This window comes from Neoarius graeffei, chromosome 8, assembly GCF_027579695.1.
Source record: "Neoarius graeffei isolate fNeoGra1 chromosome 8, fNeoGra1.pri, whole genome shotgun sequence".
In the NCBI taxonomy this organism is placed as follows: domain Eukaryota; kingdom Metazoa; phylum Chordata; class Actinopteri; order Siluriformes; family Ariidae; genus Neoarius; species Neoarius graeffei.
The window spans coordinates 28,319,855-28,345,805 of record NC_083576.1 but is presented as its reverse complement, the minus strand read 5'-3'; the positions used below and the strand labels follow the sequence as shown (position 1 = coordinate 28,345,805).

At 39.7% G+C, this 25,951-nt stretch overlaps 1 protein-coding gene across 1 annotated transcript; it reads right to left on the bottom strand.

Annotated features, from left to right (window-relative positions):
• Positions 1-11,430: 11,430 nt before the first annotated feature.
• On the bottom strand, positions 11,431-25,344 carry rlim (ring finger protein, LIM domain interacting). Its single transcript, XM_060927520.1, has 4 exons — positions 24,899-25,344; positions 23,684-23,887; positions 14,519-14,632; positions 11,431-14,397 (listed from the first exon to the last, which is right to left on the bottom strand). Exons 2-4 carry the CDS (start codon positions 23,850-23,852, stop codon positions 12,776-12,778), a joined length of 1,905 nt encoding a protein of 634 aa, XP_060783503.1. The 5' UTR covers positions 23,853-23,887; positions 24,899-25,344; the 3' UTR covers positions 11,431-12,775.
• Positions 25,345-25,951: the final 607 nt, after the last annotated feature.

Here is a 25,951-nt window from a genome sequence, read left to right as displayed (position 1 = left end):
CTGAGCTTTTGGAGAGAACACACAAAAATGCCGACGTGTTTGCTGTATTCAGTGAGAAAATGAAGGAGAAGGGGTTCACACGCTCCCCAGAACAATGTCGGCTAAAAGTGAAGAAACTCCGTCAGACATACATTAAAATCAGGGACATTCTTTCAAAAAGTGGCAGTACTAGCGACGCAAAAAAGAAATTCATCTATTGCGTGAAGAGCCAGAACTGTCACAACATGATGTGCGCTCAGCGCTATCCTCCGTAGCTGCCTTGCCCTTTGTCGTCGTCGTTGATAAATTACTTGTACAACAGCGTAGTAATCGCACAATTGTGAAAACAGTAAAAACTGGAAAAAACATATAGCTTTGATGACATTAAAAAGAATAACAGCACGGAAAGCCTCCATGACTACTTTTGAACTTAACGCTTTGTGCGCGTGTTGTCTCTGACCAATAGCTGAACGACCTCAGGGCTTTGTTGACAGATTTTGGTCCGCTTACTAAAATGTACAGTGTGAAAGCGAACTGCACCAAAATAAAAAAAAAACAAAAAAACATTTGGTTCGGACCAAAGCAAGTGAACTATCCTGGTCTGAATACACCCTTAGTGGAAAGCCCTGGGAATGCAGAAATGTCAAGTTCGATTTTAGATTTACAAACCTGAAAAAAATGTCAGAAAACCGGCGTTTAAAAAAAATTTTCACCTGCACAAACGGCACTCACCAGGCCGGTGGACCGGAAACAGAACATTTTTTAATAATGGCTTCTGCATCACTCTCATTATTGACCTTTAGCGCTCCCAGTTGATGGAAATCCGTTGTAGCGACGGAAAACTTTAATCCATGGCCTAAATGTTTCTGCAGTTTTCATCTGGTAATGGTGCTTGGCTAGCAAAACTTAAGGATAGTCATAGCTTACTAATAGCTAAGTTTCACTGAACATGTATAGACGTGTTAAATAGGTTGTGGTGGTTATCGCTGATTTTTATTTTTATCATATGTTTAGCTATTGTAGCTTAATCATCATCATACCACTCAATTTTTGTAATATTGAGACAGTGAACTATTACAGGTAGGTTTACTCATGCTGCTAAACTGTTTTCATATGATTTTGCACAGTTTTGTTCTAAGCATCAGGCTTCTCTACTCAGTCCCCCCAGGATTTCGTGGGCCTTTTTTGTGATTGTTGTGGGCTAAAATGTCTGATGTTGCGGGGCTTTTTCCAAAAAATTGCGATGAAAGTTGCGGTGTTTTTTAGGTTTTTGTTGTGATTACATTGCGGGAGGAAGTGAAAGTTTGTTGCGATTTTCTCTTTTTGTGATTAAAATTGAGTGATATGTTAAATATTAAGTTATTACTCAAAAACTATTGATTAAAAGAACAAAGACACTGAGAAATGGTCCTATAAACAACTTTACCAATACAAAAGATTACCAGGACTACAAAAATGCAGAAAAATAGGCTTATCCAAATGCACCTGTTGGTTCAAAAGTTAAAGTGCATAGAACCTCACAGCACAACATGAAGTTACCTTAAAATATAATATAAATGCCTCAGCTTTCATGTAAGAAAAAAAAACTATTAGTACTAGTACTGTGTGCAGGCAGTCTCTCCTGAAGACTAAATTAAACAATAATTATAAACTAATAAAATAAATGGCTCAGGCTTCACAGAAGGAAAAAAACAATTTGAACAGATTCTCACAGTATGATGCTGAAGCTGCCTAAACAATGGAAAATAAAATATCATGTTGGCATCCATTAATTTCTTGTATTAAGTAAAAAAAAAATTAAGTGCACACAGTCCTTCACTGTAAACATAACACACTTTCAGTAACAGAATAAGCCTATATCAACACTGACTCGCACATGCTGCTTCTCTTGAACGGAAACACGGAAGTAAGCAGTGTTGCCAGATACTGCTGACATATTTTGGGCTGGAAAACATTCAAAACCCGCCAAAATGCACTTGAAACCGTTGTCGACGTCACCTCAAGACGACGCCAACGATTGGTCAAATTTGCGGGAAAGTTGCGGTGATTGGATACAATTGCAACACCGCCCTGAATTCGCGGGGGTTGGTTGAATTTGCGTTGAAGTTGCAAATCGCAACATCGCGAAATCCTGGAGGGTCTGTCCATAGACACATAAACATAGACGCCGCCTTCTGCGTAGAATCATACGTCATCCTCACCGTCATATTGGATGTGGCAAAGTGGAGATTCTTCAACCGTCTCTGGTATAGCGTCTAGACAGTAGCCGAGAATAAAGATGCCTCATTCATGTGCTGTGTTTAACTGTACCAACAGGTTTACCATCCAAACGAGATCACATGGGATTACCTTTCACAGGTGAGACTGGAAAAATACTTTTCATTGTATTTGGTCATTATGACGTAATTTTACGAACAGATTTTCTGACTTTGTGGCTAATATGAAGTCTCGCGCATAATAGCCGCTCGGTGAAACCTGTCTCCAAACAATGAAGTATTTCCTCTGTAACTACGGTGATTGTTGTTAGTTGCTTAGCTAACTTTTCACATACTATGTAGGTTTCCCAAAAATAAAGACATGAAAAAGCAGTGGGAGACAGCTGTGCGACGGGAAGGGTTTTCTGCTACTCCGTCATCCATGCTCTGCAGTGAACACTTCAGAACGGAGGATTTTGACAGAACAGGTCAGACAGTCAGGATCAGAGAGAGAGCTGTTCCTTCAGTTTCCCAGCTCATCTCCACCGGGTAGGTGTATAGTTATAAGCAGTGAGAATTAGATAATACAGTGCCACACTATGATGAACATTTTTGAACGTATGATGAATGTCTTTAACCTTTCTGAATGTGAAGGAATCAATGATTGTATTTTGTTTTGGTATGACGTTAGAACCTGGCCGAACTCAGTTTGGCGGTCATTCAGCTCACTTTATTCAACGAGAGTAGGTCTGTGTGGTGACTCAATAAATAAAACAGTAAATTTTTTTTCATTCACTATTTTCAGTTTTTCCACTATATTTCCATCATTTATCATATTCAGTCTTGTAGGTTGGTTATTGTGGCCTCAGGTTTTGGTAGTTTGCTACGGTATGCTGACTGATTTAGCTTACCTGAGCTATCTATCGCGTATCTGTTGCTAGTTTGCAGTGTACAGGGTATTTCGCACACTATTTATAACCATCACATTAAAAGTTATACATGATGCCTGTTTGTTTCCCAAATATATATGTGTGTGTGTCTTAAAGGAGTACGCCACCCCCAGGTGAAATTGAGTCAGTCCCTGCAGTCCCAAGAGTTGGATGAGTGAGCCAAAGCGTTTTGTAGTGGACCCAGCCATTGCCCTGATCTAGAAACGCCCCGGTTAGCTTAGCGTAGTCGCTGTAATCCGGCGTGTCCAGCTAGCATTGTCGTTGCAAAAGTGAATCAAATAACTCAAGATTTTTTATAATTATTTCTCATGACCTTTACATTCACATCGAGTACACATCAATGCAAATTAACACGAAGGGATTTACTAGACCGATTTATATATGGAACTATTTTCGGCCACAGCACAGGCAATGCACTGCTGCAGGCGCAAAGACACCACGCAGCACTGGGTTTTCAGGCGCTGCGTGGTGTCTTTGCGCCTGCAGCGGTGCATTGCCTGTGCTGTGGCCGAAAATAGTTCCATATATAAATCGGTCTAGTAAATCCCTTCATGTTAATTTGCATTGATATGTGTACTCGATGTGAATGTACAGGTCATGAGAAATAATTATAAAAAATCTTGAGTTATTTGATTCACTTTTGCAATGACAATGCTAGCTGGACACGCCGGATTACAGCGACTAAGCTAAGCTAACCGGGGTGTTTCTAGATCAGGGCAATGGCTGGGTCCGCTACAAAACGCTTTGGCTCACTCATCCAACTCTAGGGACTGCAGGGACTGACTCAATTTCACCTGGGGGTGGCGTACTCCTTTAATGGGTGAATAAAAGGCATCGCATTAAATATTATTGTAGAAAGGGGCTTTATGAAGTTCAGTCCATTTACTTGCATTGGTTTACGGGGAAGATTTGCCACATCCAATATGGCGGACACTCTGACATATCCCAGCAACGGGGCCACCAGCTCAATGTGGCGTCTATGTTTATATGTCTATGGGTCTGTCTACTGTATTTTTGTGAAGCCAAACGGTCCATTCTAAGAGAGAGAAGTTGGTGCTGTGTGGGATCATGGATGAGTTACTGCAAAAAATGCTGTCTAAATATCCTAATGTTTCTCATAAAAAAAAAGAGTTTTTGTTTTTAGAACAAATTGACAAAATATTCTTAATCTAGCAAATTTGCTTGTTTTAAGTAAAATTATAGGCTACTTAAGATTTAGAAATATTTCCTTTTTTGGAATGACATTTGTGTAGAGTCTTAGTAAGTCAATTTGTTCTGAAAGCAATACATTCACAAAAAGAATTTTTAAATCTTGTTATAAAAAGTAATAACAGTGGACAGGGTGGACATTAAGGCAGCAGTTTATACAGTGATCTTGTATAGTAAACCATTTCTGTATCAGGCATAATATGTTTTCTCTCTGTCGGTCCTTTTTTGTCAGAGGATGCATCCTAGAGTCATGCACAGTTTACCCAAAACATCGGATCATGGTGATGAACAAAGCGGCAGAGACACAACGCCTCCTCCTCTCAAACAAGCCATCCTTAGCACTCCAGCCATCACCCAAAGGAGAGTAAATGCCTTGGTATTTGACTTCATAGTCAACGAAGTGCAGCCCTTTTCTACTGTTGAGAACCAGTCATTCCGTAAGATGGTTGAAGGACTAAGTGGGGGCAGGACTCCTGTGTGCAGAAAAAACATTGATGACGCACATTGAGAAAACCTTTCAAAAAATGAAGGAAGATGGAACTGAAATTCTTCAACATGTTCAAAATGTGTGCACAACAGCTGATATATGGACCGCACATCACGGAAGTTTCATTGGCATCACATGCCACTGGATCGAGTCAGACACATTAGATCGCAAGTCTGCTGCACTGGCGTGTGAGAGGATAAGAGGCTGTCACACCTATGATGTTATTGCTGCCAAAATAAGCCAGGTTCATGCTGAATTCCATATCCAAGGCAAGGTTAGTGCTACAGTCACAGACAATGGGAGCAATTTTGTGAAAGCTTTCAATGAATATGGAGAATCGGATACAGAAGATGATCTGTAAGACACAGATGTACAGTTTGCTGATGTCACTTCAGCACTTAAGGAGGAGCAAGAGTATGAGGAGCTAAACTTCTTTTTGTCACCACACCATCGATGTGCTGCGCACACTTTAAATCTCATTGCCACGACTGACCTTGATAAAGTTGCTTCACAGGGTGTTTCCAGGAAATTATATAGGACGCAATGGCAAAATGTGCTGCCATCTGGAATAAGGCTCATCGCTCATCAGGTGCTTCCGACACAATTGAAGAAATTGCCCAAATGAGATGTGTTGTGCCTTCAGTGACTAGGTGGAGTTCAGAGTACCATGCAATCGAGAAGCTAATGAGTCTACCAGAAAGTCAGCTCAATGAAATCTGTGACCAACTGAAGGTGGCAAAGCTGCATCCCCAAGAGACAATGTTTCTCAAAGAGTACACAGCCATTCTGAAACCACTTGCCCACTCAGTTAACCTGCTCCAGGGGGAAAAGAACGGTTATTTCGGTTACATGATTCCCACCCTTCTCAGTCTGAAAGCCAAGTTATCTGAAAAGTTGACAAATGCAATTTAACTCCCATCCTCCTTAGGAGTCATCAAAGCCATCGACACTCGATTTGCAGCTGTGTTGGCCTCCCATGAGGCAAGGATGGCAGCATCCACCATCCCAAAATTTCGACTGTGGTGGCTTGCCGATGATGAGAGAGAATCCATGAGAAGAATAATGGTCCAAGAGGCTTGTCTCCTCAACACAGAACCATCTAATGATACCAGCACCACCGCTGCCTCAGTGGGAAATGAGCCAGATGATGACAACTTCAGTTTTCAGAGTCCACAGGTGACCAGTTCTACAGCAGAGAATGAGGTACAGAGGTATCTTCAAGATTCTGATAAGACATTGGCCTCATTAAAGGCATATCCAGTGAACAGAGCCCTCTTCTTGAAATATAATACACCTCTGCCGTTGAGTGCTCCTGTGGAACGTCTCTTGAGCCAGGGAGGACTTTTTCACCCCACACCGTAACTGTATGACAGACAAGCACTTTGAACAGGTGCTCTTGCTGCGTTACAACCGTCTTTACTGGACTGTAGAATAAGCGGGACAGATATAGGAAGGTTGCTGAAAATATCTTGGTCTTGTTCACAGATGATGCATTTTCACTTGTAACCTCATTTGTTTTTGGGCATGCCTTTGAGAAGCAGCACCTCACATGTTTACTGCAAGTGTGTGCCAATTATTGGATTTTTGAAGAGATTTAAAGTTTTTTTTTTTTACCCAACCAAGCAGTTCAGCATTGACTCCTTGGATAGTTCTTGTTGCAAGCCTCTTGTTAAATGTCTATGAAGTAATGTTGCTGGGTTGCACTTAAACATATCTTGTTTATTATAAATTATATCTGATGGCAAGGTTTAAATAGCATTGTTATTGTCACATCAAGTCTGAATATTTTGATTTGAATTGAAGGATCTTTAATAATTTGAAATTCGTCTCGTCTTCTTCCGCTTATCTGGGACTGGGTCGCGGAGGCAGCAGTCTAAGCATGGAAGCCCAAACTTCCCTTTCCCCAGACACCTCGGCCAGCTCCTCGGGAAGAACACCGAGGCGTTCCCAGGCCAGCCGAGAGACATAGTCCCTCCAGCGTGTCCTGGGTCTTCCCCGGGGCCTCCTCCCGGGGGGACATGCCTGGAACACCTCCCCAGGGAGGCGTCCAGGAGGCATCCGAAAAAGATGCCCGAGCCACCTCAGCTGGTTCCTCTCGATGTGGAGGAGCAGCGGCTCTACTCCGAGCTCCTCCCAAGTGACTGTGCTTCTCACCCCATCTCTCAGGGAGCGCCCAGCCACCCTGCGAAGGAAACTCATTTCAGCCGCTTGTATCCGCGATCTTGTTCTTTGTCATTACCCAAAGCTCATGACCATAATTTGAAATTATTAGTGGAAAAATACTGTAAGTAAATGCAAACAAAACCTCGTTTTTTTTTTTTTTATAAAACCTATTTCATATCTTTCTGTTGTCCTAATCAGGAAAAGAGTAATTGGAAATGCTGATTTTTTTTTTCCCCTCGTGCAAGGCTACTTTTTATTTCAACTTAGTGATGGAAAATGTTGCTGACCATAACAGTAACTACTTTTCAGTGACACATTTTGTGTTTAACACCCTTCCACTTTTCACCTTTGTGAATAAAGAAATAGTTAAGTAAAGCCTGGGCTTTTTTAATCTTTAAGCAGATAAAACATCTTATGTTAAACCCTAATATTTTCTCCTCTACAGGAAATGTATTTGTAGAGAAAAAATTTGTAGAGAAAAAAAAGAATTTGCAGGATGTGATTGCTACATTCATGTAGTTGTAAAAAGCATGGCAATATATTAAGTAATCTAAAGTATTCAGAATAAGTTACTCACATTGAGTAACGTAACAATACATTACAAACTACATCTTGGGGCATGTAATCTGTAACGGAAGACATTTTAAAAGTAACCCTCCCAACACTGGTTGCAGCATGTGTCTTTCTGCAGTCTGAGCTGGGCATTACTGACTCAAAATACACTCCACAATTTGATGATTCATAAGCTGGAATATTATTCTATTCCGATCAATTTGTGCCCTTGCAAATATTTAGCTCATACACTCATCAGGAGTCCCACTTTTAGGCAGTGCCTAAATCTGTATTTTAGATAAAATGTTGGAAAGAAAAATGAGGACCATGCCATAGTGCGTCTGCCACAGAGGTAAATAGTATATATGATGCTCGTCACATGGTATTGGGACAAACCATTTGAGGTTTGCAGGGGGAGTTCTGATAGTAACAGTTGGCAAAACTTTTTCAAACCTGAATTTAGGATATGTAAATTATTTAAATGAGAACCAATTAAAAATATTTACTTTTGAAATGAATAATAAATTACTTTTATTCATCATTTTGAAACCAAAACTACCTTAACTGAAAAACAGACAGCATAAATGGTCACTTTAGGAACATCATGACATTTCAAGCTAAATGAAGCAGAGGATGCACTTAATGCTTGTGTGAAAATAAGCTTTCCATAGGTAACATGTTTTTGAAGAAAATAGTTAGAATTGATTATCAATGGACATGAAATATACCCCCAATTATACAATTTGTACAAATATCCTGGAGGATAAATAGAACTTTTTTTTAATGGATTGTCATAAAAAAAGGATTTCTGGGATACTTGTGTTTGGATGCACCAGTGTTTGGATGTCAGTCATTTTATAAAAGATTCTACAGGTTATGGTAAATCCTAGGGGCAGAGCTTCATGAAAATGGGTGGAAATCAAACATCAAACCTATCTTACACTTTTAGAGAGCTAATCTTAAGAGTATAAATATTTTTCCAGTACATGCTAGGTCTGAATGTTTAATAGCCTATCCATATATTCATTCAAAATTATACACTTAAAGTCCAAGTTCAGTATTTTGTACAGAAATCTTTTCCATCAGCGCTACTGAGTGCTCAAATCAAGTGCACACCCCAGCTGATTTGCATTTAGTAAACACCCACAAAATTCCATAAAAGGCAAAGCTCAGAAAGCAAAAGTGACTCTCAGAGATCCACAGGAGTCAAAAATAACTTCCACTTCTATGCCAATAAAACTACATATTAACATCTTAACAACCCATTGAAGCCAAATGACAGAAAGGTGAATTAAGTGAGTGTTTTGAAAACAAAACAAAAAAATTTTATACACACACACACACACACACACACACACTGAACCCAGGTGATGGAGGACACCAAGTACATCACTCAGCCAGAAATCCACCATGCCCTCCCCAAAACTCATTGGAAAAGCAGGAAGTGCTGCAGGAAACTCGATGATGATACACAACACATTGCAGTTTGAGACGTACCAGACTTATTGCTGCCACTTAGTGCTGGCTCTAATGAAGTTTTGCAAAGCATTAAAAGATGCAGTGGGAAAAAAAATGCCCATCAAGCATAACTATAAATGAAAAAGTAAAACATTCTTTAAAAAAGGCAATTATTGGGAAATTGCTATGGAATAAGACAAAATGCGCATGCTGGTACTGGAAAACAATCATCCTCAAGGTGGCAGCAGTACCTCTGCTCCGCATCAGGCCGTATCTTGTCATTATTGTCCGATAAAACCCGTCCTGTAATAAACCTGATCTACTCCTTACGTCACTATCCGGTAACTCCAGCACTTCAGTGTCTGTAGTCTAGAAACAGAATATTTTCAGCTTATTTTACACACAGTATTTGTTGTGATGCAAACATTTAGGCAAATGTTTGCAGCGGTACATTTAGCATGAACACTGAAGAACATAGCCGCATCCTGTTTAGCCAGTTACAGTACTGTTATTAATACTGGACTCTTTGACAATTTAAGTGTAAGAACACCTACAGCAATGCATAACTAGGCATAAATATAAAAAAAAAAAAAAAAGTGGGAGCACTCGAGTCCGTGAACTCAAAATGAACTAGATTTTTCTTCAAATACAACGGAAGGGACTATTATTGGCATCTAAATTTGCTGTTAAAAAGGTCGAGGTGGTCTCTTTAAAAAAAATAAATAAAAATAAATAAATAAATAAAAATAACCATTAAGCAATCAATACAAATACATAATGTCCATTGTCCACATCCACAGAGTCTACAATGATTTACTGAAAAAGTTAACACATCACCAGAATCCAGGTTTACACATGATCCATAGCCTATATTCTCTTCTCTGAATGTCAATGAATAAACGTTTTGAACTGAAACACACAAAACTACCCAAATTTACTCATAATAAAAATAGAATAGTGCAGTTCACAATCTATATTTTATCTCTATAATGAGGCCTTTGTGGTTTCAGATTATACATACACCCCCAACCCAGATCTTGAAGTATATACTACTTGTAGCCGATTCTCAGCTAAGAATGTGGAAAACTGCTTGTGGAAAAAACAGGTGAACAAAACTTTCACCCAAAGAACTAAGTAATGAATAGAAACAGCCAATGTTAAACCAAAACCCCCACAAAACTTTAAGAACATCTATATTTGGTTCAAGCCTATAAAACTTGTTTCTTGCTTGATTTAAGATAGAAATGCACACCTACACACACACACACTGCTTCCTTAAGTTCAGAAGCTCACATCATGACTCATTCAGGTTTATAATAGAGCAAGCTGAACATAAGGTGAGAGAACGTGAGAAAATACCGACACTGTGCAGTACTAGAATTAATTTCATTAAAAAAGTCCCAGGAGTCCCACATCCAAGTTTATTAAAATGTCATCACCAGTCTCAGAAAGTGTCCAAGGTACTAAGCACTCTGTGTTCAATTAGTACAACACACTGGTATAGGGTGATTTTTTTTCCCCCTTTTTTAATATGGTCAGTTTGTCAGCATAATTGGAACCTAAAATTAGTGGGTTAGCCATACAAATGACTAACAATATTTTAACTGAAAGCCTATACATACATTTAAAGAATAAAAAAATAAAAATAAATAAAAAAAACCCACCACTACAATGCCACCCTGTTGGCTAAAAATGCAACTTGCATTTATAAAAAACTTTTTGAACTATATTGGGCTGCATTAAAGGAATACTTCGGAGTGAAATGCTTTTTAGGTCTATTTTCGCATTATTGGGAGTGCATACGTTGAGTTGCTACCGCAAATCACATCAATCGATTGTTTTGAGAAAATTCGTTTGTGATTTCAACCGGAAAGCGCTAACATGGCAGTGCGCGGGGCATGTCTTTTTTGCCGATACAAAACGCTAGTTTTTTAATATGGTCAGTTTGTCAGCATAATTGGAACCTAAAATTGGTTTTCCATTGCAAAGCTCAAAACAACATGACAGTTCTGTGGAAGTGAGTAGAGGGTTCCTACAAACAAAACGAAGTGTCCCTGGCTCTGCAAGTGCACAGACAGAGTGTATAGAAAAGTAAATACAAAGCCAGTGACCTGAAGTTGGTCTTCCTCAGACGCCATCTTCAGTGGACAGTCTGTAAAAGTCGAGTGCAGAGCCCATCCTGCTGGAAATGCACAACATACCACAATTGTGCATTTCCAGCGGGATGGGCTCTGCGCTCAGCACTCGACTTTTACGGACTGTCCACTGAAGATGGCGTCTGAGGAAGACCAACTTCAGGTAAGGTCACTAGCTTTGTATTTACTCTTCTACACACTGTCCGTGCACTTGCAGATCCAGGGACACTTTGTTTTGTTTGTAGGAACCCTCTACTCACTTCCACAGAACTGTCATGTTGTTTTGAGCTTTGCAATGGTTTTAAAACTAGCGTTTTGTATCGGCAAAAAGACATGCCCCGCGCACTGCCATGTTAGCGCTTTCCAGTTGAAAATCACAAAACACAACCGATTGATGTGATTGCGGTAGCAACTCAACGTATGCACTCCCAATAATGCGAAAATAGACCTAAAAAGCATTTCACTCCAGAGTATTCCTTTAAAGGACATCTGAGGCTGCATGCCAAGATCACTAAAAGAAAGGGAAAAAAAAAAAAACCCTGCTGTGGCCAGTCAGACAATATTTGGAAATAGGGTCCACTTTAGAAGGATCAAGAGGACACACTTTTTTTCTCCCCGACTTTACTTATTCTTCAGTACCTCTTCAACCAGAAACTTTACCAAATACATTAAAAACCTACTAGTGGATATGATGAGATAACCTTCAGTGTTTCAGTTCAGCACAACAGAGTAGTGCTACTGCAATATACAGATGTAGACAAACTTTGTTTCCAGGAGATAACTTCAATTTAAACTTGAATCTTCACAGTCTGTATAAAGGTTATACAGATCAAACTGTTCTTCTGTAAAGTTTTGCCCCAGCATTTGTGATGTGTAGGTAAGTTTGAAATATGAAGCAATTTGAGTCAGTATCTTGAAAGACCACTGAAAACCCTTGGGAGTAAATACAGCATGATGGCATTATAGGGCATGAAACTCACATGTATCACATAATACTCTAACACTTCTTTACAAAAATCAGTGAGATATTCCAGACACAGATTAAATTAAGGCTAAAATGGATTTTTTAGAACTCCCAATGACAAAATATTAGACTAGGCTTAACTGATGTTTGAGAAAACACAGCCCTTAGCTGAAGTAAAGGTTCTTGTTGGCCAAACTGAAAACTTACAGATCATTTAATATCATTTTACACTTATGTATACTGAAGAAAAATGCTTATTTACTTTTGCTGATAAACTAAAATGGTCTCCAAACTGCAATTACAATGGATCAAAACAGTTCTTTAGATCATCAAAAAGCAATAAATTGTACATAAATATATTCTGTCAACTATCAGAATGCCTGATTTCCATCTAATCAAATTGCACCCAGTCTAACGTATAAGCACAAATGATTAGTTCTTAACCATCACAAAATTGCAATGTAATCAAACATTTTGGATAAATAACATTTACCATTTCACTGGAACCTTCAGGAAGTAGAAGTCTGGATTTGAGCACAAGTCTCTGTAAATGTACTCGACACAGCTCGTCAATCTGATACTCTAACAATTTGGGCTTGTGTGTCTGCAAGACATGATTCATTACAAGGTACCAAATGTTATAGTAAGGCGGAAAAAAAAATAGTATTAAGTATGATAGGAGTCTAAACAATGCTCTCTCTGTTGGCAGAAACAAGGACTGCCCTGCGACAGATGGGGCATGTTGAATTCTCTGAAAGCCAACGGTCAATACAATGCACGTGGTACTCATGTGAGCAGGGAAGTTTACGAAGCTTGTTGCCTTCAGCATATTCTGTAATGCAGACACTACAGGTCTTGAATGCATCACTCTCACCAAAATTGCGCATGGAAAGGTTATCGATTTGCTCTTTTGTGAGGCCCCTGGGCTGATCATCATCATCATCATTGAGCAAGAAGAAATGTGCAAGTCGCAGAAAGGGCAAAGAGCCAGAATCTTCTAGGTTGATAGGAGCTCGTTGCCTTGCCCTGCTTTCTCTTGGAGCTGCACCACTGTCCTCCCTCTCTTCAGTCGGTGCTTCTGAGCCACTCTGATTTGACCCTCCTGCCCCAAGTGATGGCTCAGTCACAGTAGAGGGACTTCCAGCATCTGGACTTCCCAGTGTGTCAGCAACATCTGCCGCATGGTTGGAGCCACGGCTTGAATCCGTGGAGTCAGAGTCAGAGTCCATGAAGTAGCTGAGTTCACCAAAGCCAGTCATGATCTGCCGGATCATGGACTGCAGGGCCATGGAGGTGGCCTCGCCAAGCCCGGCATCCGAGATTCTCCTGATGGGAATACGGATAGTACTGACGTATGTCCTCACACCTGCCCGCTCTGAACGTGAAAAGGTCCTGCGAAAGCCTCCACGTTCGGTTTCATACAAGAAAGTGTTGTTAGAGGTCTGTGATCGAGAGCGGGTACGGTTGGCAATGCTGTCTCTCTCGCGGTACTCGCCTGGTCGCACCCTACGAACCTGCAAGTCCAGCATTATTGTTGGAGGACGTCGGGCTGAAGCACCTGCTTCTCCTGAAGGCATTTCAATTTCCTGGTGGTGCTGAGGTGCTGGTTGGGGCTCTGTAGTTGCTATAGTTTCCTCACTTTCTAACTGTATATTCTGTCGAGAGAGAACATGTAGTCGTGTCCTGGAGCTGCCATCTACCTGCATTTCTGGGACAAGTTCAGGACTTCGAGAGGATAGTCCATGGTGAGCCTGCGGAAGCCCATCTAACTGGTCCAGGCTAAGCGCTAAATGACTCCTGGCTGTTCGTGCCCTGGTTCTGCGCTGTTCTGGGCTCGGGCTACGAGCTCTAATCTGGCCTCTACTTGGGCGTTCTACTTGAGGCAGACTTGGAGAAGTTGGCAGCTGATTTTGTGGGCTTGTCGGCTGGGTTACAGCTGGGCTATTAGGCGCAGGAAGTTCTGGTTCAACTATAACCGCCATCTCCTCCACCACTGGCTCTTCAACCACCTCTGCCGCCTCAATGGGTGTCTCAGGTTCAGATATAGAGCCATCAGCACGGCTTTGATCTGACTCTACCCGATCGGCCTCAGTCTGTGTTTGCTGCTCAGCTATGTTGCGATTGATGTTGATCTCCAAACTGAAACGGAAGTCTCCACTACTTGGATTAGTTCGGCTAACTGCCCGCCATGACTGGTTGCCCCGGTGCCCGCTTCTTGTGGTATTACCAGTTTGACGCACAGTGTTGAGCCAGTCAAGAAGAGTGTCACCATTGGATGCTTCTTCTGTACCCTCTGCCTCTGAAACTGAGGAATACCAACATATTAGAGACATGTAACCCGATTCCCCAATGTGTTTTAAAAGAGCAATTACACTATCTGACCTAAGAATTTGTATTTGAATCAGAGGATAAACAGCCAAACATACCTCTGGGCTCCCCCATACTGACTTCAGGATTGTTGCTGCTGCTACTGTGGGGCTGCTCTGGGCCATCCCTAATTTGATGAAGACGGTTCAACAACTCTTCCTCAGTAATTTCACCTGATAAAAAAATAAATAAATACATACATTGAAGGTTAAAATAATCATTCATCTTTAAGTCTGTCAAATAGCTTAGAACATGTATGCTGGTAGGGCTGTTGAAGGACAGATAAGATGGCTGCCAAGGTCTGTCTGCATCTCTTTTTACAGCTACTTTTCAAGCAAGAACAAAGACAACTGAAAGTAAGTAGAGAAAAACAAACAAACAAACAAACCACCAGGAACATCAATTTTTTATTGAGAAATTACTGACATGACAATGACATTAAGTCATGTAACAAAGGTTATAGCTATACCACTGGATACACAATATAAAAGGAAAACATCGTAAATGTTGACTTTTGGTTTTCTGATGATTACAACTAGTTTTTTTTTGGTTGTTTTTTTTTTTGGGGGGGGGGAGACAGCAGAGTAGCATATACTAAAAATCAAATACAACTATACAATGAAAGAAAATCAAGAAGTCCTTCCCATGCCACAAGGCACTTTGGGCAGCGCTAATCTCCCTTTCAGTAGCCCTCAGCCTCTCGCCTATTACACAGGTTACAGTGGGTGCTGGTCCTCTGGTAACCATGAGAGTCTCTACTCACATCTGTATGACTCCCTACTCACATCTGCATGCCTCGCCAGATAGCAATAGGTATGACCAGACCACGAGTAGAACTCATATTCCGATCGAGAGGTAGACACGCTAACCACTAGGCCATCTCTCGGTAATGAAAGAAAATACAAGCCAAAAACCAGTGAATTAAATTGGCCATGATGTACCTGCTTACGGGGAGAATAAATTAATAAAGAGTGCTTACTTGTAAAATATGGATTTCTTAAAAGCACTAAATATTAAGAGAAGAATGATTAAGGTTTAAAAGGTCCTCTATACCATATACTACTCCTGCCTAAGCATTAATGCACGTCTTGTCCTGCACTTTGTTGTGTGTTGTTTGTCGATTGATGAGCTGTACCAAACTCCATTACCACCAACACTTTTGTGCAACACAAGAATCTTCAATCTTGAAACTTAAATAATTTAACTATAGGAGGACTGTGTTAAAAAAAGGTTGATCATTTATTAAAAAATTTTAAAAAGCCCATTATAATATTTAAAATTTCAGGATGCTTCTCGCCTCAGTTTACACTCCAGTTTTGTTCCAGGAAATTGAACAACCAAACACCATTGAAGGAGGACTTCATTGCCAATCAAGCAACTTTTAGATAGATCGCAATAACACTCAACACCACAATTCAATTATACTGTATGGAAATATGCCAATTTTCAGGTTTAGACTATCCAGTTCAACAAATACAAAACCAGCAACCCTTGCTTACTATAATGCTGGACAAAATTAATCTCGCATAGTCTCTCAATGCAGTACAACTCAAGAACAGCATAGCACACAGACAACCTATACGTAAAGTGCCACTATTTTAATCTGTTCCATGACCATAGATGTATGATAGGACTTCACACATGTACAGTTAGGCTGATATATATATTTGGACACTGACACAAATTGTTTTTTTTTTTTACCTGTTTACTGAAACATATTCAAGTTATAGTTATATAATGGACATGGACATAAAGTCCAGACTTTCAGCTTTCATTTGAGGGTATCCACATTAAAATTGGATGAAGGGTTTAGGAGTTTCAGCTCCTTAACATGTGCCACCCTGTTTTTAAAGGGACCAAAAGTAATTGGACAATTGACTCCAAGGCTATTTCATGGGCAGGTGTGGGCAATTCCTTCATTACGTCATTCTCAATTAAGCAGATAAAAGGCCTGGAGTTGATTTGAGGCGTGGTGCTTGCATTTGGAAGATTTTGCTGTGAAGAAAACATGCGGTCAAAGGAGCTCTCCATGCAGGTGAAACAAGCCGTCCTTAAGCTGCGAAAATAGAAAAAAAACATCTGAGAAATTGCTACAATATTAGGAGTGGCAAAATCTACAGTTTGGTACATCCTGAGAAAGAGAGAAAGCACTGGTGAACTCATCAATGCAAAAAGACCTGGATGCCCACAGAAGACAACAGTGGTGGATGATCACAGAATAATTTCCATGGTGAAGAGAAACCCCTTCACAACAGCCAACCAAGTGAACAACACTCTCCAGGAAGTAGGCGTATCAATATCCAAAACTACCATAAAGAGAAGACGACTGCATAAAAGTAAATACAGAGGGTTCACTGCACGGTGCAAGCCACTCACAAGCCTCAAGAATAAAAAGGCTAGATTGGACTTTGCTAAAAAACATCTAAAAAAGCCAGCACAGTTCTGGAAGAACATTCTTTGGACAGATGAAACCAAGATCAACCTCTACCAGAATGATGGAAAGAAAAAAGTATGGTGAAGGTGTGGTACAGCTCATGATCCAAAGCATACCACATCATCTGTAAAACACGGCGGAGGCAGTGTGATGGCTTGGGCATGCATGGCTGCCAGTGGCGCTGGGTTACTAGTGTTTATTGATGACGTGACACAGGACAGAAGCAGCCAGATGAATTCTGAGGTATTCAGAGACACACTGTGTGCTCAAATCCAGCCAAACTGATTGGTTGGTGTTTCATAATACAGATGGACAATGACCCAAAACATAAAGCCAAAGCAACCCAGGAGTTTATTAAAGCAAAGAAGTGGAATATTCTTGAATGGCCAAGTCAGTCACCTGATCTCAACCCAATTGAGCATGCATTTCACTTGTTAAAGACTAAACTTCAGACAGAAAGGCCCACAAACAAACAGCAACTGAAAACCGGTGCAGTAAAGGCCTGGCACAGCATTAAAAAGGAGGAAACACAGCGTCTGGTGATGTCCATGAGTTCAAGACTTCAGGCAGTCATTGCCAACAAAGGGTTTTCAACCAAGTATTAGAAATGAACATTTTATTTACAATTATTTAATTTGTCCAATTACTTTTGAGCCCCTGAAATGAAGGGATTGTGTTTTAAAAATGCTTTAGTTCCTCACATTTTTATGCAATCATTTTGTTCAACCCACTGAATTAAAGCTGAAAGTCTGAACTTCAACTGCATCTGAATTGTTTTGTTCACAATTCATTGTGGTAATGTACAGAACCAAAATTAGAAAAATGTTGTCTCTGTCCAAATATTTATGGACCTAACTGTACCTCAAGCACACAGACTCAGTTTACAGAAGAAAGATCAGAAGGCGAACCTGCAAGACTTAAAATTACTCAAATGCCCACTTGTGATGAGAGAGAACAAACCCATCCACCAAATTCAATACTATGTATTGAATATTACCTTCCCAATTACTGAAATTAATGAATGGGGTGAGGGAGTCATGGCTATATGTGATGAATGCTTCGCTCAAAAATGCATATAGTATTAGCCAAGGCTGATTCAAATGGTCGTCTTATTTTGCTTTCCCGATTTGATAGACAGAAGAACACATTGCCACAACTACTCCTTTAACCAGATGTTAATATTGCTGGTTTCCTTGTAACATAAGAATACATTGTGCCCAACAATTATATATGATTAAAGCACCCCCATATCGTGGTTATTTAGCTTATTGCAGTAAATCAGTAATTCAAAAATGCAAATGAGCAGTCATGCACAAACTTTGACTAGGAAAACATACAGTGCCTTGCATAAGCATCCATCCAAACATACAGTAGGAGGCCATCCTCCAGTAGGCCTTCCACCAAAATTTACTGACAAGATAAGGAAGGCATTAGTCAAAGAAAAAACTATGAGGTCAAAAGTAACTCTGAAGGATTCAGCCCAAATGGGAGAAGCTGTTCAAAGGACCATCACAGGCCAGACATTATGAAATTCCATTCTAAGTTTTCAACACCCCCCATGACTTCCTGATTAACTGGGGTACAAATATGAGGTGACACAGCAGCAAATTCCCTTAGTCATCCATCAAGATGGGCAGGGGCTTAGCCAGGATTGGGAATGTTTTTCTGAAAGTAGGGAGTGTAAACTTGGTCGCGACCCGGGGTGGGGTGCTACACACACTGTGTAAATACAAGTTTAAATTTAGTTTCTTATTCAATAACCAGTACTTTACAAATCACTGTAATTATCAATAAAGTCTTCTACAAATTCCTGCAATAAAAGCAGAAACCTTAAATTATAATTTCTAGTGCACTTAAGACAAAAAAACAAAATATAAATTGCTGCAATCAAGTCCAGAATACATCTTTACTATCTACAAAGATAACAAATGAGATTCCGCCAACTCTGAAGATTAACATTATGAAATATATACTACTGAAACTAAGATACCTTTAACAAGTTTTGATTTTACGAAATATACATAATGCAAATGTTAATCATTTTGATTGTTAAGTGCAATAAACAGGAGTTAAAAATAAGTGAGATTAAGTTACAAATGAAAGGAAGTTTTCCTGTAGTTACTTGAAATGTAAATACTGTAAACAATACAAATAAAATTAATAATGGTAGTTTATGAAAGTACTATTTAAGATAATGTAAATCTTGGCAAAAGAGAAACCAATCGAAACCGAATGAAAGTGCCATTACCACGTGAACAGTCTTTTGCAAATGCGGAAGTGGGCTCTCAGCGCTCCGAGTCCGGTGTGACTGAGGAAGGTGACAATTTCATCTAATTTAGGTAATTTAAAAAACTATATTATTTGGCAGTGGGCACATAGGAAAGTGGAAAGTATAAAGTTTGTCAATATGTTTATCAGGCTTGTATGATAAACTCCTAGATATTTATCTAAATACATGACCTACTCATTCTAAACCTGCCGAGCTTCGCCAGCGAAGCTCTCAAAACTTGTAGTATTTTGCTTCCATTCAAGCCTCGCTTCGAAGTCTGAACAATAAGAACGCTACATTTTTTTTTTGGATAGGACAGTGTAGAGAGACAGGAAATGAGCGGGAGAAAGAGACGGGGAGGGATCGGGAAATGACCTCGGGTCAGAATTGAACCCGGGTCCCCGGATTTATGGTATGGTGCCTTAGCTATCTGAGCCACGACACCCCAAGAATGCTACATTTGACGGTAAATTTGATTTTCTTGATTTAACTTCCATATATGGAAAGCACGCGCACCAGGCACGCCCTGGGAAACTGCTGACCGTCGACAAAAATGTCCACAGAAATGCACAAAGTTACTTCACAATACAACAAATTTTGTGAAACTTTTGATTAGCATGAGTCAGTATAAAATTTATAGGCCGTGTTTGGGTATTTATGGCCATGTTTTCTGAGAATTGGCCGTATAAAACATGGCTGCACGGCTCGCTAGCTAAGCCTATGAACTCCCCCCAATTTCAGGTTGAGAGTACGCCGTGCACATTCTGGCTGCCGCTTCTCACCAAAGCTTTTTATTTCCCCTTTTATTTTTCTTTATTGTGTAGTTTGATGTTTTTTGTTTGAGTGTTTTGTCCACCAGTTGTGGTGTAGCTCCGGACCCAGTTTTGGGTGTCTGTTCCCTCCAGGCTTTGGTTCGCCGTGGGTGATACCTGTGCTCCTCACTATGGACTGCAGTGAGCTCGTTGCTCATTTTAACATCGTGGTTGTCCAGCGCTTTGTGCAGCAGTGCCTGGCGTGATGTTCCGAGCAATGTTGCTCGGTGGCGTTGCGGCAGCTGTGCAGGCAGTTTGGGACATACCAGTGCTCTGCGTGGCGGTGCGTCTGTGCTCGCTTTGTGGATCCATGGCACAGTGTTCCGAGTGATGTTGCCCAGTGCCGTCACGGAGGCTGTGCTGGCGGTGTAGGACTTGTTTTTGTGCGCCTTTTGGTGGGACTGTGGCTGCTAGACCATTGGAATGACATCCTGACCTTTATTTGATGGATTCCCCCCCATAATTGTAAAGCGACCTTGGGTTTTGAGAAAGGCGCTATAAATTGAACGTTAATATTAATAATAAATATTATGAACATGGGAAAGATATGAGAACACAAACCAAATGAAGTGTGTTAACCTTCCAAAAAAAAGGGAGGGGGGGAGAAATAGCTACTCACCTGAAAACATCCATTTCTACTGTTAGGGCAATAATAATTAAAAAAAAAAAAAAGATTAATTATAAAATAAAACTTGGACACCGACTAGAACTGTTACAAACGTGCCTGGAAGAGAGCCAAAGTTTATTTTGCCTCCATGTACAGTGAAGAGGAAGGGTAAGACAGGCAATAAAATCCCCAAGGATCACTGTTGGTGAATTACAAGGAAAAAAATTAAATCTTGGGGGTTTCCAAATCTCCAAAACCACCATCAGACTCCACCTCCATGCCAACAGGTTATTTGGATGGTTTGCTAGGAAAAAAAAAGTCGTCTTTTCTGTCAGTTAACCACAAATGTAAGCATTTGAAGTTTGTGAAACGCTACAACTTCGACTGGAATCATGTTCTATGGTCTGATGAAACAAAAATTGAGCTTTTTGACAAATCTTCTCAAGGTGGGTTTGGTGTAAAAAGAAGGATGGCTATAATGAAATGAACCCTACCCCAACTGTAAGATATGGTGGACATTGTGATGTTTTGGGGATATTTTTCCTCCAAAGGCCCTGGAAACCTTGCTAAGCATGAACTCCATAAAATACCAGGACATTTTAAATCAAAATCTGGCTGCCTCTGCCAGGAAACTAAAACCAGGTCTTCTTTGGCTCTTCCAGCAAGAAAATGATTCCTCTCTAAAGAGGGATGGTCTCCGATGCCCTGCTCTGTATTGCTTATGTTACAGGAGAAGACTCCATGCTGCTTTACTGGCAAAGGGAGGTGTTAAATGCAGGGGTGCCAATAATAGTGTCACATTTGTTTTTGTTAAAAATAATAATTTCTTGATAGGGATTTGTTTTTCAATGAATAAATTTCAGTTAAAGGTTGGATTTTTCCTCCCCTCCCAGTGTGAGATGAAGCCACTTCACCAAAAGGTGGAATTTTTCTAACCCTTTTTACTAATTTTTCCAAAGGGCGCAAATACTCATGGAGGGCATTATACATACATACTAGGGTAAGTCAAAAAGTTCTAAGACAAATGTTATAATTTCAAAAGAATTCAAAAAAGGAATACAAAGAAGGAATTCTCCAATGGAAACATTGCTTGCAGAAGTGTTTAGACTTAAATGGAGGATACGTAGAGAAATAGCTTTGTTATTTTCATAAATAAAGATTTGTCTTAGAACTTTTTGACTTACCCTCGTACTGTTCCTTTTCCAAGTCAAAGGACAGTAAGGGGACATCATGATCTCAATTCTAAGCCAAAAACTAGTGATTTCTGTTTCAGCAGGAAAATCACGTCGCCATGCCATGTGTCCGAAATCACTCACTACATAGTGGACGACATAGCGAGTTCGCCATTTTGTAGTGCTGTCCAAATGTATAGTGAGAATTATTACACACTATATAGTGGACTCCTAATATCCCACAACGCACCGTGAAAAGTAGTGTACAACTGATGGTCACTAACTAAGCAATATATACCATCATGCATTGCGGTCACCCTAAAAGAAGAAGGGGGGGGGGGGGGGGGGGTGAATGGACAGAGGGAGAAACACACACGGACAGTCAAGTACAATTAAAAATAGTAAGAGAATAGAAAAAAGCTAAAATGGAATAAGACAAAATACAAGAATAAAAAAAAAAAAGAAGTTACGGTGCAGATCAAAGAATTAATCAAAAGTCTCAAATTTGATTTAATAAAAGGCAGCAGCAGAAAAAGCATTCAGCCTTGATTTAAAAAAACTGAAAGATGCAGCAGACACAAAGTACTTTATTAATGTGGGAAATACACTCAGTATAATGTGTCTTTATTATTTTGAAAACCCACCACCCGACTGATCTGGCACGTTTTAATTGTGCGACAGTAATGACAGAAATAACAGCACGGTGGAGGAGTATCCAAAAGTGTTTTTTTCATTTTACCAATGAGCTCACGATACAGAATTCCCTAAATAGTGAGTAGGGAGTAGTGAATGAGTGAGTAATTTCAGACACAGCCCTGGTTTCCTGTGACCTTTTTGAGGCTCATCAGCAACTATAACTATCATTACAAAGATACAAGATTCCAAAGGGATCACATCTAAACTTAATCTCTAGATAGAGAACTACGAGCCTTTTATTTCCAGATATCTTGTTGCACCAAACCCTTACAAAATTGAAAGGGGAATAACGCGAATGCCGAAATAGGCATGTCAAGCCATTTCTTGGAAAAATTTCCTTTTGATGATCCTTTAACAAGAATCAAAAGCATGAAGAACCAATATGCAAGTATGAAAAGCCCTACATGTTTGACATTTATTTACCCAATCCTCAGATGAAGTTAGCTCTGTCAAGACAAAGTCAAATATGCAGAATTTCACCATGAATGAATGTTCTTTCGAACAAAAGCAGCAGGTGTATGTTCGGTTTATAACTGCTGCTCAAAGAAACTTGTGAACCAGGAACAGGATATTACTGAAAACCGCCAGACTTACCAGGACAAGAATTGTCCATTCAATGCCATCTCCTGGCAGGGGTCTCAGCTAAAGGACACTCCAAAATAACATTCCTTTCCATTGTCCTGGGACAGAAACGAATTGGAGGTCTTCAGAGGGCCACAAAATTGTAGGGTGGTTTTGTTGTAGGCACAAACAAAATTCAATGTCATGATGATTTATTTAAAAAAAAAAAAACACACACACACACATTAAAAACTAATTAGCTTTTGTTTTGAAATAACTTTCCAGTACTCTCATTATTGAAATGCCTAATGACCAAAAATAAATCAAGAAATCACAAGTCATCAAACTGCACAATTATCCAGGATGGCTGCCACACAGTGTCACCATTAATTTGCACATTACCAGATTCTACACTGAGAGTCGTAAGAGTTGTGCTCATGGTATCACTCAATCTCCCACCTACAAAGATTTTACGAAAACCCTCTACTGAGGAAATGGGAAAAGTGAAAAGAAATGAAGGAAATTGACATGTAAAGGGACCAACCAGCATTTGATTAAGCTTGCAGAGGTTCACTTGTGTTTTAAGTGTCCCCATAACCAAAAAACTAACCTCCCATAAGGACAAAATGTTAAAGAGAAATGAACAGTCAGTAGTAAGGAACAACATAGTTACCTGGTGTGCCAAAAAGATTATTGTCTCTCATCAGCCTATAGTCCTCCTCACTCAGATTGTTAACAAACTGGTAGAAGGCCTCCTCTCTGTTCAGGCGGTCCTGCTGTTGCCTGCGCTGTGAATCGGCCTGTTCACTACTGCCTTGATCTGCATTGTCTGAGCCCTCCATTGCAGTCAAACCCAGAAAGAATATGTCAGCACCACCTGGAGTGAGTGAGGGAGAGCAAGCAGCAGATAAAGAAAAAATTAAAATACAATAAATGACTTCCCAGAACTACTGCTGAACAAAGTATTTAGAGTTCAATTTGCTAAAATATTACAATGAACTAAACAACTCAATAGTCTGTCAAAACTTTCAAGTCTATTTAAATAACTGACACTTCTGTCTCTAGATGAGTCCAAATGACTTCATTGTCCAGAGACATCTGGTATAATTGGTTTAACAGGGCTCATCTCCCCTGCCTTTCAGAGATAAAGACATTCAAGTTTCATTTTTGGCATCCACATCAGATTATTTGCTGTTAAAAGTTTGGGGAATCAAGTGCAACAACCACCTTCAGTGATCATAAGAATAATAAGTGTACCAATAATAAGACAGTCTACTAATTTGAGCTACTCAGCCTGTGTTTTGGCTGCTAGTAGCTGCCATAAACCCTATCAGATCCTCTTATGACGGGTTAATACACGTAATAAACTGGCCTTAAAAATGGACCCTAGCAGAAGACATGGAAGCAAAATGGCATCATGAAAAGAGGCCAACAGGGCAAATAATTAAATAACTAGATGCAACACAACCAGGCAACACATCCTGAACTGCACCGTCCAGCCATAGACAAGATGATCCAATTAAAGCAGCAGTCTAGCTAAATAGACAGCGAATATCTTTTTACGAAAAGAGCCAAAATTGAACAACTAGCAAGAGCTTTTAACCATTCAGTCTCAAATCCATAATTATGCTGAAAAGGTTCAGTCATCGAAAACGACACATTGTAAACACAATTATCGAAAACCACTGCCATTGTTAGCTAATAAGTCATGTCCGTGATAACCACTCGGCTAACAAACTAGCCCTTAGTTCGCTCACATAGGACAAAAAAAAAAAAAAAGTGAGCGAGCTTACACAAAACGATGTGATGACCCATAACGATAGTACTAATGTCACTACGTTAAAACTAGTGAAATATCAACACTGTTAAAATATAAAACAATCGTTACCTTTGTTTGCCCAACCAAATCCCGTTTCCTTTGGAATTAGCTACCTGCTGGTTAGCTACTCAGAGGCCTTCTCACTTCCAACAGTTTTATGTCTAGCAAACACTAAAAATCCACTCCAAATGACTATATGCTACACTAGTTAATGTGTAAACGCCATTGTTTCAAACCCTAGTTAAACAGAACACTGATGAAGGGGAGATTTAATATTCTGGCTACGAACTGCGTATTTAGCCAACGAGTCAGCTAGCATAGTTAGCAGAGCACGAGCTACAACTCCTCGGTCGATTTTGATCAAAACTAACCACTTAAAGAATACCTTTTGATCCCGCTGATTTTAAACAACTGTGTCTAACTGTGTATTTCTAAAATTTATCTTTTTCGGCATTAGAAATCTATTTTCTCGAACATCTGACCATCAGTTATCTTAACACTCGTTTCCGTTTCCGGTATGTGGGAATGATGGGAAATCTTACGAAAGACAAGAATCGTTTCAAAACGAAACGTTGACGTCCTATTTGTGAAACATTTTTTTTTAACAAAGATAAAAACAAAAGCGTGACTACACTGTACTTTTGCAGTACTTATAGCGGTAGTAAAATTATACATACGTACATACAGTGGTCCAGTTATTTAAATACTTAGGTTTAGGTTTATTGGTATCTCCACATTTCCTCCCACACTACTGTGTACTTCAGTCAATCAGTTCATTCATTCATTCATTCATAGATTTTTGGAAAACAATCCAAAAATTTATGCAATGTTGTAACAATACAACATTTAAACAATTTTTGGCTTTTGTCACGCAATCAAATGCAATCTTGTAGAGACATTGCGGATGTAACTGAATATGTATACATTTCTCAGAATACATAACGGGCCTCTTAACAATGTTTTAGTAAAGTTGTGCATGAAAGTTCTTTTAGGCCATTACTTAATAACACTTTATTATGAACATTACAAATACTAGGTTGAACCTCTCTTTGTTCTCAAAACAGACTCAATTGTTTGTTGCATGGATTCCACAAAATGGTGGTGCAATGGTTAGTGCTGTCA

Excerpts from the sequence above, each read along its gene's own strand:
- rlim (XM_060927520.1), bottom strand. The coding sequence starts at position 23,852 with ATGGAGGGCTCAGACAATGCAGATCAAGGCAGTAGTGAACAGGCCGAT. Across the intron at positions 14,633-23,683 it reads TAATCTTTTTGGCACACCAG|GTGAAATTACTGAGGAAGAG; the intron begins GTAACTATGTTG and ends TTTTTTTATCAG. Across the intron at positions 14,398-14,518 it reads CAGTATGGGGGAGCCCAGAG|TTTCAGAGGCAGAGGGTACA; the intron begins GTATGTTTGGCT and ends GGTATTCCTCAG.